The sequence below is a fragment of the Hemiscyllium ocellatum genome, chromosome 9, assembly GCF_020745735.1.
Source record: "Hemiscyllium ocellatum isolate sHemOce1 chromosome 9, sHemOce1.pat.X.cur, whole genome shotgun sequence".
Lineage (NCBI taxonomy): Eukaryota > Metazoa > Chordata > Chondrichthyes > Orectolobiformes > Hemiscylliidae > Hemiscyllium > Hemiscyllium ocellatum.
Genome location: NC_083409.1, coordinates 69,930,809 through 69,946,817, shown reverse-complemented (window position 1 = coordinate 69,946,817; position 16,009 = coordinate 69,930,809). Strand labels below are relative to the sequence as shown.

The following is a 16,009-nucleotide window of genomic DNA, read 5'->3' as shown; positions in this document are numbered from 1 at the left end:
AAGTATATTATGATAGATACAATACAAAGAGCAATAAGGGGAGGAATGTTTCAGACATGTACGAGAGGAAAGAAATAGAGCCGAAGCTAATCCCAAGTTGGGCATCTAGACTCAAAATGTTAGCTTGCTTTCTCTCCTGCTGTAATCTCCAGCATTTTTTGTTCTCAGTAGAAATATGAGCCAAATCTCAGTCAGAGAACACTGAGAAGAAGCGGTCATAAGGTTTAGGCTAGTTATGGGAGAGCACAATGATGAGCCAATTGTAAAAATATTTCACTGGATGAATATTGACTTCAGGGTGCTATAAAGGGACTTGTCATAGTTCACCTGGATTCAAAAATAAATTAAGCACAACTTTAATAATCAAGGCCTTCAATGAGGAAATTGTTGATTGCAGCTGGACAGAGATTCCCATATGGGAGAAAGGAAGAGATTTCCAATTTAAAGTTCCTTAAATGATTAATAGAGCTGGTTGCAGTTTTAAACATTTTTTTATCATCCAACTTCACTACAGCACAATATAATTCAGCAGTAAGGAACAGTCACACTGGAGGTTGTCTAATGTGATGCCATACTTTAAGAAAGGTGATCAGGAAAAGCCAAGGCACTATAATTGGGTCAGCCTAACATTAGTGGTGGGGAGAATGTTGGAGGGAATCCTGAAGGATGGGATTTACATGTATGTGCCAAAGCAAGAACTGATGAGGGACAATCAACATGCTTCGTGTGCTGGAAATCATGTCTTACTAACTTGATTGAGTTTTTGAAGAAGTGATGAAGACAATTGATGAAGGCAGATTGGTGGACATTGTCTGTACACACTTCAGTAAGGTCATCATCAAGGATCCACCTGGTAGATTAGTTAACAAGGTTAGATCACATGGAATACAGTGAGAACTAGCCATTTGGATACAAAATTGGCTTGGAAGTAGGGGCTGAAAATGTGATGCTGGTTAAAGCACAGCAGGTCAGGCAGCATCCAAGGAACAGGAAATTCGACGTTTCGGGCCAGAGCCCTTCATCAGGAATGGCTCTGGCCCGAAACGTCGAATTTCCTGTTCCTTGGATGCTGCCTGACCTGCTGTGCTTTAACCAGCAACACATTTTCAGCTCTGATCTCCAGCATCTGCAGACCTCACTTTTTACTTGGAAGTAGGGGACCAAGGGTGGTGGTGGAGGGTTGCTTTTCAGACTGGAGACCTGTGACCAGCGGTGTGCCACAAGGATCAGTGCTGGGTCCCCTGCTTTTCATTATTTATACAAATGATTTGGATGCGAATATGGGAGGCATGGTTAGAAAGCTTTCAAATGACACCAAAATGAGTGGTGCAGTGGACAGCAAAGAAAGTTACCTCAGACTACAACAGCACTTTGATCAGATGGACTGAGAAGTGGCAAATGGAGTTTAATCTAGATAATTATAAGGTGCTGTATTTTGGTAGGGCAAATCAGGGCAGGTCGTATCCATTTAATGAGTGTTGCCAAACAAGGAGACTTTGGAGTGTAGGTTCATAGTTCTTTTAAAGTGAAGTCACAGGTGGTCAGGGTAGTGAAGAAGGCATTTGGTATGCTTGCCTTTATTGGTCAGTGCATTGAGTACAGGAGTTGAAATGTCATGTCGTGACTGTGCAGGACATTGGTTCGACCACATTTGGAATACTGCATTCAATCCTGGCCTCCATGCTGTAGGAAAAATGTTGTGAAACTTGAAAAGATTCAGAAGAGATTTACAAGGATGTTGCCAGGATTGGAGAGTTTGAGCTACAGGGAAAGGCTGAATAGACTGGGGTTGTTTTCCCTGGGGCATTGGAGGCTGCGGGGTGACCTTACAGAAGTTTATAAAATCATGAGGGGCATGGATAGGGTGAATAGTCCAGATCTTTTCCCCAGGGTAGGAGAGTTCAAAGCTAGAGGGCATAGGTTTAAGGTGAGAGAGGAAAGATTTATAAGGGACCTAAGGGGCAACTTTATCATGCAGAAGCTGGTGTGTATGGAATGAGCTGCCAGTGGAAATGGTGAAGGCTGATACAATTATAAAATTTAAAAGGTATCTGAACTGGTATATGAATAGAAAGGGTTTAGAGGGATATGGGCCAAATGCTGGCAAATGGACTAGATTAATTTAGGATATCTAGTCTTCATGGACGAATTGGACTGAGGGTCTGTTTCCATGCTGTACATCTCTATGACTTTATGACATTGGATAGAGTAAAATAGAGAAGTTCTTAAGAGTGAAGTTGTGATACATTTTATTACAAGTGATTATTATTATTATTTAAGCACTGCACTAAACCACGTTAAATATTAACACATTTCTAGACCAGTCCCTACTTACAGGCCACCAGGTCATGACTTTTCCAGCAAGAAAGTATCCTCCTACTGTGCTCTGGTTGGCTTTTACAGATGACTGTAATGCAAAAAAAAATTAGACGTCAGTTCCTTATTCAAAGTCGAAAAGAAATAGAAGGGTGCAAGGTTTAAAAAGCTGACAATATACAGTATACCAAGGTCGTTGAAATGCTGTTATTACTCCGCGTAGAAGAACTGTTTGAAAAATAATTGTGGTTCCAATATTGCTGTAACTTTGGATCATAGCTCTTTCTGCCTCTTTCAATCACATTTCTCTAAACGGCCATCAAAACAAGCAAGCCCCAGGAGTAATTTACACATAAAAGGGGCTTTTGAAATTTAGAGTAAAATTCCTCACGCTGTGTGTTTTCGGTAATACAGTGAAGGGTTGTATGAAGTTCGTAACAGTTTAATTTTCGGCGGACTGTATGGGGTAGGTTTAGTTTTGAAATACAGCCTACATATAATTACTAGGAGTCTAGAAGTTTTAAGAATGTAATTAAAAGTTAACAATCACCAATGCCTAAGTAAGTCTTAACTCACCCATATTCCAACACCAATAACAGCCAGAAAGTAAATCAAAATCACAACGATGTCAGGTGTCGTCAAACTAAACATTTTCCCAAAGAGTAATACAGCGGATGCTGCAATTCTAAATACTCTCAGCAGTTTATAGCAGCATCTGCATGGGCAGTTTTCATCTATGTCTGTGAATATAAAGTTAAAAATCACACAACACCAGGTTATAGTCCAACACGTTTAATTAGCTAGACATGTAATAGGTTTTGTGTCAGAGGTGGGTGGGACAAGACTCCAAGAGAGGTACATGATAGGGTGCATGTTTAGGAGAGATTGCATAGCACAAGAGTTAGGCTTCCGGGGTTTAATGGAATTAGCGATTGAAGGGTGAGGAAAAAGAAACAAAGAATCAAAATTTCTGCCTGGAGCAGGTGTGCTCTCTGGAAAAAAACATAATCAAAACCAGCCGTGAAGAGGAAATAGAGTGAGACAATAGAATAAGGCCAACTTTGCGATGCTGAGGAGTGATTCAGAAAAAAAAGTGGACTAGTTGCTTCATGATGAACAGTGTCAGAGCACAGGAAGACATTCCAAGGGGAGATTCAAGGGTAAAAACGTCCGCACAAAGTGAGAAGGTGGGACAACCAAATCCAGAGTCATTTGGATTTGGCTTGACAGGGTAAGGTAAGGCAGCAGAGGAAAGCATGTGTTCAACACCAAGGAACAAATACTGCAGAAAGCCAAAGACTGGTGAAATCAAAAAATAAATGAAGAAAGCAAAATGAGGGCTGACCAAATATTAGCAAGCAAAATCAAGGAAAACCCAAAGGTGTTTTATCAATACGTTAAGAATAAGAATATAACTGAGGAAATAAACACATAAGACAAAAAGGGATTCATGTGTGGAAAATGAAGATGTGAGCATGGCTGTTAATGAATATTTTGTGTCTATCGAAAAAAAAAGTGACAATGCAGTAGTTGCAGTTGAAGACGAATGTGAAATATTGGATGTGATGAACATTGGGAGAGAGGAAGCATTGAAGAGATTAGTGTACTTGGAAGTGGATAAAGCATCAGAACAGATGAAATGTACCCAAGAATGTTTAAAGAAGCCAGAGAAGAAATGGTCAGATGCTTTGACCATCATTTTACAATCCTGAGTGAATGGAGGTGTGGTGCCAAATGATTGGAGAACTGCTAACATTGTACCCTTGTTTATAAATGGAACAATGGAAAGCCTAAATAGTTACAGGCTAGTCAGTCCAATTTCAGTAATGAAGAAATTATTGGAATCAATTCTGAGAGACAGGATGGTCACTTAGAAAGGCATGGAGTAATCAAGGACTTCAGCATGGATTTGTTATGGGAAGACTATACCTAGGAGAAAGTGAGGACTGCAGATGCTGGAGATTAGAATCAAGGGTGTAATGTTGGAAAAGCACAGCAGATGAGGCAGCATCCAAAGAGCAGGAGAATTGACGTTTTGGGTATAAGCCCTTCATCAGGAATGAGGCTTGTGGGCCAGGGGAGCTGAGAGATAAATGGGAGAGGGTGGGGCTGGAGGGAAGGTAGCTGGGAATGTGATAGATGAAGGTGGGGATGAAAGTCATAGGTTGGAGATGGGGTGAGAGCAGATGGGTGGGAAGGAAGATGGACAGGTCAAGAGGGCGGTACCAAGTTGAAGGCTTGGGACAGGGATAAGGAGAGAGAGGGGAAGTGAGGAAACTGATCCCATGTGGTTGCAGAGTGCCAAGACGGAAGATGAGGTGTTCTTTCTCCAGGCATCGGGTGGTAATGGTTTAGCAGTGGAGGAGGCCCATGACCTGCATGTCCTTGGTGGAGTGGGAGCGGGAGTTGAAGTGTTCAGCCACCGGGCGGTGGGGATCATTTCAGAAAAAATCTCTGGGTGGCCAACTTGTGGATCATTTCAGAATTCATCTCTGGCACATCCGCACCAACCAACCCCACCGCCCCATGGCTGAACACTTCAACTCCCTCTCCCACTCCACCAAGGACATGGAGGTCCTGGGCCTCCTCCATTGCCAAACCCTAACCATATGACGCCTGGAGGAAGAATGTCTCATCTTCCACCTTGGAACCCTGCAACCACATGGGATCAATGTAGATTTTACCAGTTTCCTAATTTCCCCTCCCCCCACCTTATCCCAGTTCCAAGCCTCCAACTCGGCACCGCCCTCTTGACTGTCCATCTTCCTTCCCACCCCATCTGCTCCACCATCCTCTCCGACCTATCACTTTCACCCCCATCTAAATTAACCTAACACATTCCTGACTACCTTCCCCTCAGCCCCACCTCCCTCCCGCTTGTCTCTCAGCCCCCCGGCCCACAAGCCTCATTCCTGATGAAAGACTGCACCTAACTTTATCGAATTTTTTTGAGGAGGTAACAGGGCAGATTGATGAAGGTAATATTGATGAAGGCTTTTCACAAGTTAGTTTCACAAATTAGTATGGCAGGTTAGTTTGAAAAAAAATGCTCACAATATGCAGGGAAATGTAACAAGGTGCATAACAAAAAAGCTCAGCGGCAAGTAATGGGGGATAATTGTTTATCTAAGAGTTCTGATGAAACGTAATTGGACATTGGAAAGCATTAACTCTGTTTTCTCCCCACAGATGCTGTCAGATCTCATAGAATCATAAAAGCCCTACAGATCATTTGGCCGATCAAGTTCACACTGACCCTCCAAAGAGTATCCCACCAGAACCACACCCACCCACGGTATCCCTTTAGAACATAGAACATATTAGATTAGATTAGATTATTTACAGTGTGGAAACAGGCCCTTCGGCCCAACAATTCCACACCGACCCACCAAAGTGCAACCCACCCATACCCCTACATTTACCCCTTTATCTAACACTACGGGCAATTTAGCTTGGCCAATTCACTTGACCTGCACATCTTTGGACTATGGGAGGAAACCGGAGCACCCGGAGGAAACCCATGCAAACATAGGGAAAATGTGCAAACTCCACAGTCAGTTGCATGAGGCGGGAATTGAACCCAGGTCTCTTGCGCTGTGAAGCAGCAGTGCCACTGTGCCACCCACCTGTAGTTCCCACGCCGAATTCAGCTAGCCTACACATCCCTGGACACTATGGGCAATTTAAGTTGAGGAACCTACTGAGTTCCTCCAACAGTTTCCTTTTTCTGGTAATTGTTGCTGGATATTTTTGTGACTAGAAGGCTGTTTCCAATGGGTTCCACAGGACTGAAATCTAGGTGCTTGCTTTGTTTTTGCTTTGTGCTTAAAATTTGGGTTTACATGTAGAAGGTATCAAGAAGTTTGCAGATGATGCAAAAATTGGTTGCGTGTTTGATGGTGAGGAAGGAACAAAGCTGCAAAATATATGAATATATCAGTGGACTAGCTAAGTGTCAGATACATTATAAATGGAATCCAACCCAAAGATGAGTGAGCTTTCAAACAAAGCAAAAGAATATATAATTAATGGGACAATACTGAGAGGTGTAGAGGAAATCATTGAAATTAATGACCTTTGATCCCTGAAGGTAGCAGGACAGATTAACAAGGTGGTTAAGGAGGTATATGAATGGTTAGGCTGCAGCTTGAGTACTAAGTGCAGTACTAGTAACCTCATTACAAAAAGATTTAATTGCACTTGCAAAGGATCAAAGAAGATTTGTGAGAGTGTTACCAGGTCTGGAGATTGCAGCTATGAGGAAAAATGCGATAGGCTGTGCTTATTTTCCTGAGAACATTACAGACTGGGGAGAGATTCTTTAAAACTGAACTTTGGACGTTAATAATTATGAACATATTATTGAAGTAATGTAGTGCAATTACCTGGCAAGATGTGATCATTCATTTTCTTTCCGCCAGTAATAAACTTTGTGCAGCTTGGCAACACCAAAAATTCAGGATCACCAAAAAAACGATTGTTTATGCCCTTTTTGAATTTTTCAAACTATTTCCTGTTCAGAATGATAGATGTTAATCTTCATGCGTAGAGTGCATTTACCTCTTAAGCTCACATCCAAATCATTTATATAAATGATGAAACCAAAAGTGGACGCAGCCCCGATCCTTGTGGCACTCCACTGATCACAGGCCTCCAGTCTGAAAAACAACCTTCTGTCACCACCTTCTGTCTTGTTTTAACCCATCTCCTGTCTCTCAGGAGAGAAGCCCTTCAAACGTTTGTGTACTATAGATAAAACAATGTAACACCATAGTAATGAAATTTTAATATATGTAAGTACTGTGTATAAAGGGACTCTTGTAAGAATTGTATTTCGTGATTCTATTGCTGCCTCAAACTTGTGCTGTGCTACTGAATAAAATAGGCTATTTTCACCACTCACTGATTCTGGTCAATATTTGACCATGACCCCATTGGAGTACTGTACTCATTGGAGTTCAGAGAAATGAAAAACAACCTTATTGAAACATATAAAATTGACAGGGTTAAAAATCACATAACACCAGGTTATAGTCCAACAGGTTTAATTGGAAACACACTAGCTTTCGGAGCGACGCTCCTTCATCAGGTGGTAAGTTGCTTTCTTGGGATAGCTGTTAACAATGGTGATAGCTAGACAATATGTTGAAGGTGTTGGATTTACACATGAAAGAACTGAAACTATCACTGTATTCTAACAGATGAAAGGCTTAGCAGAAAAAAAATTTTCAATGCATAATTTAAGTTACATCACACTGTAAATTTTTGCTATAAATTCTGTGTGTTAGGATTGAGCCCTCCACTCCCACCTGATGAAGGAGCTTTGCTCCGAAAGCTAGTGTGCTTCCAATTAAACCTGTTGGACTATAACCAAGTGTTGTGTGATTTTTAACTTGGTACACCCCAGTCCAACACCGGCATCTCCAAATCAAAATTGACAGGGAGCTTGACAGGAGGAATGTGGAGAGGTTGCATCACCTTGTGGAAACTTGAATAACAGGGCATTATTTCAAGGTGGAGATTACCCAATTAGGACAGAGATGAAAAGGAATTTCTTCTCTCAGAGGGTAGTAGATCTGTGGAATTCTTTACTGCAGTGGGTTGTTGGGGCTGGGTCATTAAGTATAAAGCTGAGGCAGACAGAGTTTTGAATTGGATGCGAACGTAAGAGGTACAGTTAGTATGTTTGCAGATGACACCAAAATTGGAGGTGTAGTAGACAGCGAAGAAGGTTACCTCAGATTACAACAGGATCTTGACCAGATGGGCCAACAAGTGGCAGATGCAGTTTAACTCTGATAAATGTGAGGTGCTGCATTTTGGGAAAGCAAATATTAGCAGGACTTATACACTTAATGGTAAGGTCCTAGGGAGTGTTGCTGAACAAACAGACCTTTGAGTGAAGGTTCATAGCTCCTTGAAAATAGAGTCACAGGTAGATAGGATAGTGAAGAAGGCATTTTGCATGCTTTCCTTTACTGGCCACAGTATTGAGTGTAGACGTCGGGAGGTCATGTTGCAGCTGTACAGGACATTGCTTAGGCCACTTTTGGAATATTGCGAGCAATTCTGGTCTCCTTCCTTTGGGAAGGATGTTGTGAAACCTGAAAGGGTTCAGAAAAAATTTACAAGGATGTTGCCAGGGTTAGAGGATTTGAACTATCGGGAGACGCTGAATAGACTGTGGCTGTTTTCCCTGGAGCATTGGAAGCTAAAGGTTGAGCTGAGTGAGGTTTATCAAAACTATGATAAACAGACAAAGTCTTTTCCCTGGGGTGGGGGAGTCCAGAACTAGAGGGCATAGTTTTAATGTGAGAGGGGAAAGATATAGAAGAGACCTAAAGGGCAACCTTTTTATGCAGAGTTCTACACATATGGAATGAGCTACCAGAGGAAGTGGTGGAGGCTGGTACAATTGCACCATTTAAAAGGCATCTGGATGGGTATATTAATAGGAAGGGTTTGGAGGAATATGGACTGGGCGCTGGCAGATAGGACTAGAATGGGTCGGGATATCTGGCCGGCATGGATGAGTTGGACCGAAGGGCCTGTTTCTGTGCAGTACATCTCTATGATTCTGTGACTCTGTGCAAAGTGCTAGCTCTACCTCTGATGGGATTGAGTCCAATCTGCTGCATAATTAAGAGGTGTTTTAAGTTAGTAAATGTTGGTAAAAATACTTTAAATAATTAGACATTGTACCTGCACTTAATAAAACTGATTCCCTCAGCTGGGTTGTGGGATTTATTTACTATTTGCCGGGATGAGTTTCATTCATTCACGCAATTTCATGGAAGCTCTGTTTTGTCAGTTAGTTTCTTAAAGGGATAAATAGCTCAGTTAAAAGGTATTTAACATGGACGTACTAAGTGGGGAAACTCTTTAGTGTTCTGTAATCTATTCAGATCCAGGAGATGGTTGTTAAGAGCTGATTAATATTATAATGTTTTGTGGAGACATGATGGTGGGAATGGTATTGTTCTACTGCATGCTAGACTTATTCAGAGGTAAACACTGCTTGTCACAAGGGCTTATAGGATGTTAAAATGCAGTAATGGGTTTGTTTAAAATTTACTACTATCCTATGATAGTAAAATATACAACAAAACAGCAGTTTTATGAATGAATGAAACTGTGTTATCGTAAATAACGGGTTAGTAAAGGGTTATGAATAAATGAACTGGAACCTGGTGTTAATGAATATAGTGAGCTGGTGAGTTAGTAAAGATAACTTAAAACTTAATATCGCACAGTACAGGCTTAACATACTGAACTTCTTGTAAGACACTTAGTCAAAACCCTGGATCAACCTAGTGAATCTTAGGATGTAACTATTGTGGAGGACACCACACATGGGAAAGGAAGTATGCCCAGCATGATAAATGCAAGGCTTTGACTGCAAGAAGCTGACTCACTTTGTTTAGCCAGAGAGAGGGAGAGCAAGCTGATAAACATGTCAAATGAATAATGAATCATTCTATACTCTGGAACAGATAGACACCATCAGGTTAAAAGGCAATAAGTAGTTTGTGCCAATTAGAATGATACTGCAGAAAGAGAGCATCAGGTGGGTGTGAAATATGAGATAGATACCATGCTTTGTGTAAAATAATGAACTTTGCAGACATATGTTAAGTGGCTGAAGATGGTGACCCAAAAATGAAGCCATCGACAATAACGTTGAGGCTATGTAATAGAATAATGCTTATTCCAAGAGGAAAAAGGTGAAGAAAAAGATATGCAATTCCAGGCAGTAGACATTAAGTAAAATCCACTTACCTGACATGAAACAATCCAAGTCTTGGATTCTACGTGTGCCCAGAGAAATTTGCATAGGTTTTACCAAGCAGTGCGTCATTGAGCTGATGAACAGATCCTTAATACAAAGATGCCTTAATGAATCTTAGATGTTTTCCTTTTTAATATGACCATGAAGTAGATCAAAATGTGGAGCCAACTTCACAGCTGACAGGGATGGTTTCACCTGCCCTCTAGTCCAGAATGTACAGCTCCTTCAGGCTAGATTTGCAACATAGTAGTAGTGAGAGAAACCTGGCAAACTGTGAATTTGCATAGATCCAAAGAATTTCAGTAAAGACTTGAAGGGGTCTCACTACACCACATTAGTTATTAAAGAAGGTTTGTGGCAACAACCTCAATGCAAAGGTTTTTACTGCCCCAGATGTGAAGGATGGATACTACCAAATTGAAACTTTTTGAAGCAGCATTTCCTGACCATATTTTGGATATCATTTGGAAGTAATTTGCTTTTCAACAGCTCCAGAACAGTATCAGCATATACAACATGATACAGTTAATGATCTTCCCAAAGTGGAAGTGATCATGGATGCTCTGTTGGGTCTATGGGTGTGAAGACATAATGGAAGCAGCCACTACAGACCACAATAAGAATCTATTGTCATGCTGGAGAGAGCATGCCTTTTGAATCTGAAGCTGAATAAGAAAAAGATGCAATTGAAAAGCTTGAAGTCCAGTAGAAAGGTCACAAACTAACAACAAAAACACTTTGCCCTGAAAAAACCTATTACCACAGCCCCGTGGTAACAGAGAAACAGGAATTAACAAATATGAATGCAATGCAATGATGTGTTGGCTCTGTAAGCTATCCAGCAATGGTCTCGTTGAATTTGTCATCAGTGTGAGAAGCCCTATTGAAGCTCACTGCAAGGGGTGTGCAGTGCTATTGGAGCACAGAACAAAAAGCAACTTTCACTTGAATCAAACAACTAGTGATTACAACAATAAAACAAAGAACTGTGGATGCTAGAGATCTGAAACAAAAAAACAGAAACTTGCTAGTGAAACTCAGTAAGTCTCATAGCTTCTGGGTGGAGAAAGCAGAAAATGTTTTGAGCCTGCTGACTACATCAAAACTGAAAGCAGCCACGAAAATGTGGTATTTCTGTTGACAGTGAAGTTGTGAGGCTTGGGGGAGAGGTGTGGAGGGGATGGGTAGAGTGTGATTGTGGTAGGGGGAAGAGGTGAGCGGATATGTGGAGATGGAGCCCAGAGGAAGAGAGATATAAAAGGGGGGTAGGCAAACCAAAGGATAAAGTAGGTAAAAACAAGGACTGCAGATGCTGGAAACCAGAGTCTAGATTAGAGTGGTGCTGGAAAAGCACAGCAGGTCAGGCAGCATCCAAGGAGCAGGAAAATCGACGTTTCAGGCAAAAGCCCTTCAAGGACAGCAGACCAGGACAGAAGAGAAGCTGAACAAGTGATAATGAGAGCTGACAAGGCAGAGAATGGCATTGCTGTGCTGGAAACAACCCATTCATGACAGGACCAAGGCGGGTAAAAACATTGAAGTTATTGAACTCAATGTTGAATCCTAGAGACCAAGAGGAAAATTAGGTGTTGTTCTTTAATCTGAAGAAAGTGAGAGGAGTTAAAGGAGAAAAAGGCACCAGACTCTTATCCCCCACCCCTTCCCTCCCTCCTCCCTCCCTCCTTTGTCAGCCTTCCACAAGGACTGTTCCCTCCAGGACACGCTGATCCATTCTTCCTCCACTCCCAACATGCTCTCACAGCCCTGTGGTATCTGCCCCTGCAACCACAGAAGGACTAACTCCTACTCGCTTACTTTCTCTCTCCTCACTATCCAGTGTCCCAGACACACCTTCCATCTGAAGTAGCGATTTGCCTGTATTCATTCAATCTAGTGTGCTGTATTCACTGCTCTCAATGCGATCTCCTGTACATTGGGAAGACAAAGTGCAGACTAGATGAATGCTCTGTGGAATACCTACATCCTGCCAGTAAAAATGACCCCAAACTTCCAGTTGCCTGCTACTTCAGCACATCACTGTATTCTACAGCAACATTCTAGTCATAGGTCTGCTGCAGTGTTCCAGCGAGGCTCAATGCAAATTCAAAGGACAGCATCTCATTTTCCACTTAGGAAAATGAACTGCTTTCAGCACAGCCAAATCATTCTCTGCCTTGTCAGCTCTCATTATCACTTACTCAGCTTCTCTTCAGTCCTGGCCTGCTATCCATAATCCCTTTGTTTACCTACCCCTTTCATATCTCCCTCTCTCTTCCCAGCTTCATCTCCATTTATTCACTCACCTCTCCCCCAGCTTCATCTTCAGTATAAGTATCATGTTTGCTGAGCAGCTATCAGTTCTGGTCTGCTGTCTCGTCACAGATGCTACCAGACCTGCTGAATTTCTTCAGCAATTTCTGTTTTTGTGTTAGTGAATACAATGCCAATGTTGAGGTACTACAGGCTGGGTATCTAATGTTGCACAGAGAGTCATAGAGTCATAGAGATGTACAGCATTGAAACAGACCCTTCAGTCTAACTCATCCCTTCCGACCAGATAGCCCAATCCAATCCTGGCCCACCTGCCAGCACCTGGCCCATATCCCTCCAAACCCATCCTATTCGTATACCCAACAAGATGCTTTTTAAATGTTGCAATTGTACTAGCTTCCACCACTTCCTCTGGCAGTTCATTCTATACACGTACCACCCTCTGAGTGAAAAAGTTGGCACTTAGGTCTCTTTTATATCTTTCCCCTCTCACCCTAAACCTATGCCCTCTAGTTCTGGACTCCCCCACCCAGGGAAAAGACTTTATCTATTTATCCTGTCCATGCCACTCATGATTTTATAAACCTCTATTAGGTCCCCCCTCAGCCTCCGATGCTCAAGGGAAAACAGCCCCAGCCTGTTCAGCCTCTCCCTATAGCTCAAATCCTTCAACCGTGGCAACATCCTTGTAAGTCTTTTCTGAACCCATTCAAGTTTCACAACATCTTTCCGATAGGAAAGAGACCAGGAACTGCACACAATATTCCAACAGTGGCCGAAACAATGTCCTGTACAGCCACAACATGACCTCCCAACTTCTGTACTCAATACTTTGACCAATAAAGGTAAGTATACCAAACGCCTTCTTCACTATCCTATCTAACTGCGACTCCACTTTCAAGGAGCTATGATCCTGCACTCCAAGGTCTCTTTGTTCAGCAACACTCCCTAGGACCCTACCATTAAGTGTCTAAGTCCTGCTAAGATTTGCTTTCCCAAAATGCAGCATCTCACATTTATCTGAATTAAACTCCATCTGCCACTTCTCGGTCTATTGGCGCATCTGATCAAAATCCCATTATAATCTGAGGTAACATTCATCGCTATCCACTAAACCTCCAATTTTAGTGTCATCAGCAAATTTACTAACTGTACCTCTTATGTTCATATCCAAATCATTTTTATAAATGATGAAAAGTAGTGGATCCAGCACCGATCCTTGTGGCACTCCACTGGTCACAGGCCTCCAGTCTGAAAAACAACCCTCCACCACCAGCCTCTACTTTCTACCTTTGAGCCAGATCTGTATCCAAATGGCGAGTTCTTCCTGTATTCCATGAGATCTAACCTTGCTCACCAGTCTCCCATGGGGAACCTTGTCGACTGCCTTACTGAAGTCCATATAGATCACATGCAGATCACTCTCCCCTTATCAATCCTCTTTGCTACTTCTTCAAAAAACTCAAATCAAGTTTGTGAGACATGATTTCCCATGCATAAAGCCATGTTGACTATCCCTAATTAGTCCTTGCCTTTTCAAATACATGTACGTCCTGTCCCTCAGGATTCCCTCCAAAAACTTGCCCACCACCGATGTCAGGCTCACTGGTCTATAGTTCCCTGGCTTGTCCTTTGCACCTTTCTTAAACAGTGGAACCACATTAGCCAACCTCCAGTCTTCTGGCACCTCACCTGTGACTATTGATGATCTAAATATCTCAGTAAGAGGCAGAACAATCACTTCCCTAGCTTCCCACAGAGTGCTAGGATACATCTGATCAGGTCCTGGGAATTTATCCACTTTTTTTGCATTCCAAGACACCCAGCACTTCCTCCTCTGTAAGATGGACATTTTTCAAGATGTCACCATCTATTTCCCTACATTCTATATCTTCCATATCCTTTTTCACAGTAAATACTGATGCAAAATACTCATTTAATATCTCCCCCATCTCCTGCAGCTCCACACAAAGGCCGCTTTGCTGATCTTTGAGGGGCCCTTTTTCCCCCTAGTTACTCTTTTGTCCTTAATGTATTTATAAAAACCCTTTGAATTCTCCTTAACTCTATTTGCCAAAGCTATCTTATGTCCCCTTATTGCCCTCCTGATTTCCCTCTTAAATATACTCCAACTGCCTTTATACTGTTTGAAGGATTCACTTGATTTATCCCGTGTATTCCTGACATATGCTTCCTTCTATTTCTGAACCAAACCCTCAATTTCTTTTGTCATCCAGCATTCCCTATACCTACCAGCCTTTCCTTTAACCCTAACAGGAATATACATTCTTTAGATTCTTGTTATCTCATTTCTGAAGGCTTCCCATTTTCCAGCCGTCCCTTTACCTGCGAACATCTACCTCCAATCAGCTTTCGGAAGTTTTTGCTAATACCGTCAAAATTGGCCTTTCTCCAATTTAGGACTTCAACTTTTAGATCTGGTCTATCCTTTTCCATCATTATTTTAAAACGAATAGAATCATGGTCCCTGGCCCCAAAGTACTCCCCACTGACATCTCAGTCACCTGCCCTGCCTTATTTCCCAAGAGTAGGTCAAGTTTTGCATCTTCTCTAGTAGGTACATCCACATACTGAATCGGATCTTTTTCTTGTACACACTTAACAAATTCCTCTCCATCTAAACCCTTAACACTATGGCAGTTCCAGTCTATGTTTGGAAAGTTAAAATCTCCTACCATAACCACCCTATTATTTTTACAGATAACTGAGATCTCCTTACAAATCTGTTTCTCAATTTCCCTCTTAGGGGGTCTAAATTATAATCCCAATAAGGTGATCATCCCTTTCTTATTTCTCAGTTCCACCCAAATAACTTCCCTGGATGTATTTCCAAGAATATCCTCCCTAAGTACAACTGTAATGCTATCCCTTATCAAAAACGCTACTCCCTCTCCTCTCTTGCCTCCCTTTCTGTCCTTCCTGTTGCATTCGTATCCTGGAACATTAAAAGCTGCCAGTCCTGTCCATCCCTGAGACACGTTTCTGTAATTGCTATGATATCCCAGTCCCATATTCCTAGCCATGCCCTGAGTTCATCTGCCTTCCCTGTTAGACCTTCTGTGGATAGCCACAGAAGGCTCCTGCACTATCTGCCTCTCTTATCTTTCCTGGAGTTAACCCACCTACGTGACTGTATCTGAGACCTTTCCCCCCCCTTCCTGTAACTGCCATCCATCACATCCTCTTGCTCTTGTAAATTCCTGATTGCCTCTCCAACTGATCTGATAGGATTCGCAACCAACGGCATTTATTGCAGATATAATCCTCAGTAACCCGTAAACTCTCCCGAAACCCCCACATCTGACAATATAAGCATATCATTCTACTAAGGGCCATTGTTGCTTCTTTCAATCTACAGACCCAGAAAATAGCACTGTCTTATCCCTCTACAACACTGCCCCAGCTTAAATTAATAGTTATGGCTTATATTTTAAGTTTAACCAAGAGATGTAGCTCAATAAAACATATAATCAAGAAAGAACCTACTCTACTCACCACTGCAGACTGATTTTAAGGCCGTTTACTGCCTTTTATTACCTAAATGGATTTTGAGGACTTTGGGATTTCCTTCTATGTTACATCACCAGTCTGTCTGATCCTCTCCACTTTTCT

At 42.0% G+C, this 16,009-nt stretch overlaps 1 protein-coding gene across 1 annotated transcript in view; it reads right to left on the bottom strand.

The window, feature by feature from the left end:
* The window catches only part of slc5a9 (solute carrier family 5 member 9), a 108,456-nt gene extending 105,489 nt beyond the window's left edge, over positions 1–2,967 (bottom strand). Inside the window, exons 1-2 of the mRNA XM_060829583.1 lie at positions 2,893–2,967; positions 2,336–2,407 (exon numbers count right to left, since the gene is read on the bottom strand). Of these exons, the coding sequence (XP_060685566.1) occupies positions 2,336–2,407; positions 2,893–2,967 (147 nt within the window). The remainder of the gene's footprint in view (positions 1–2,335; positions 2,408–2,892) is intronic.
* Positions 2,968–16,009: the final 13,042 nt, after the last annotated feature.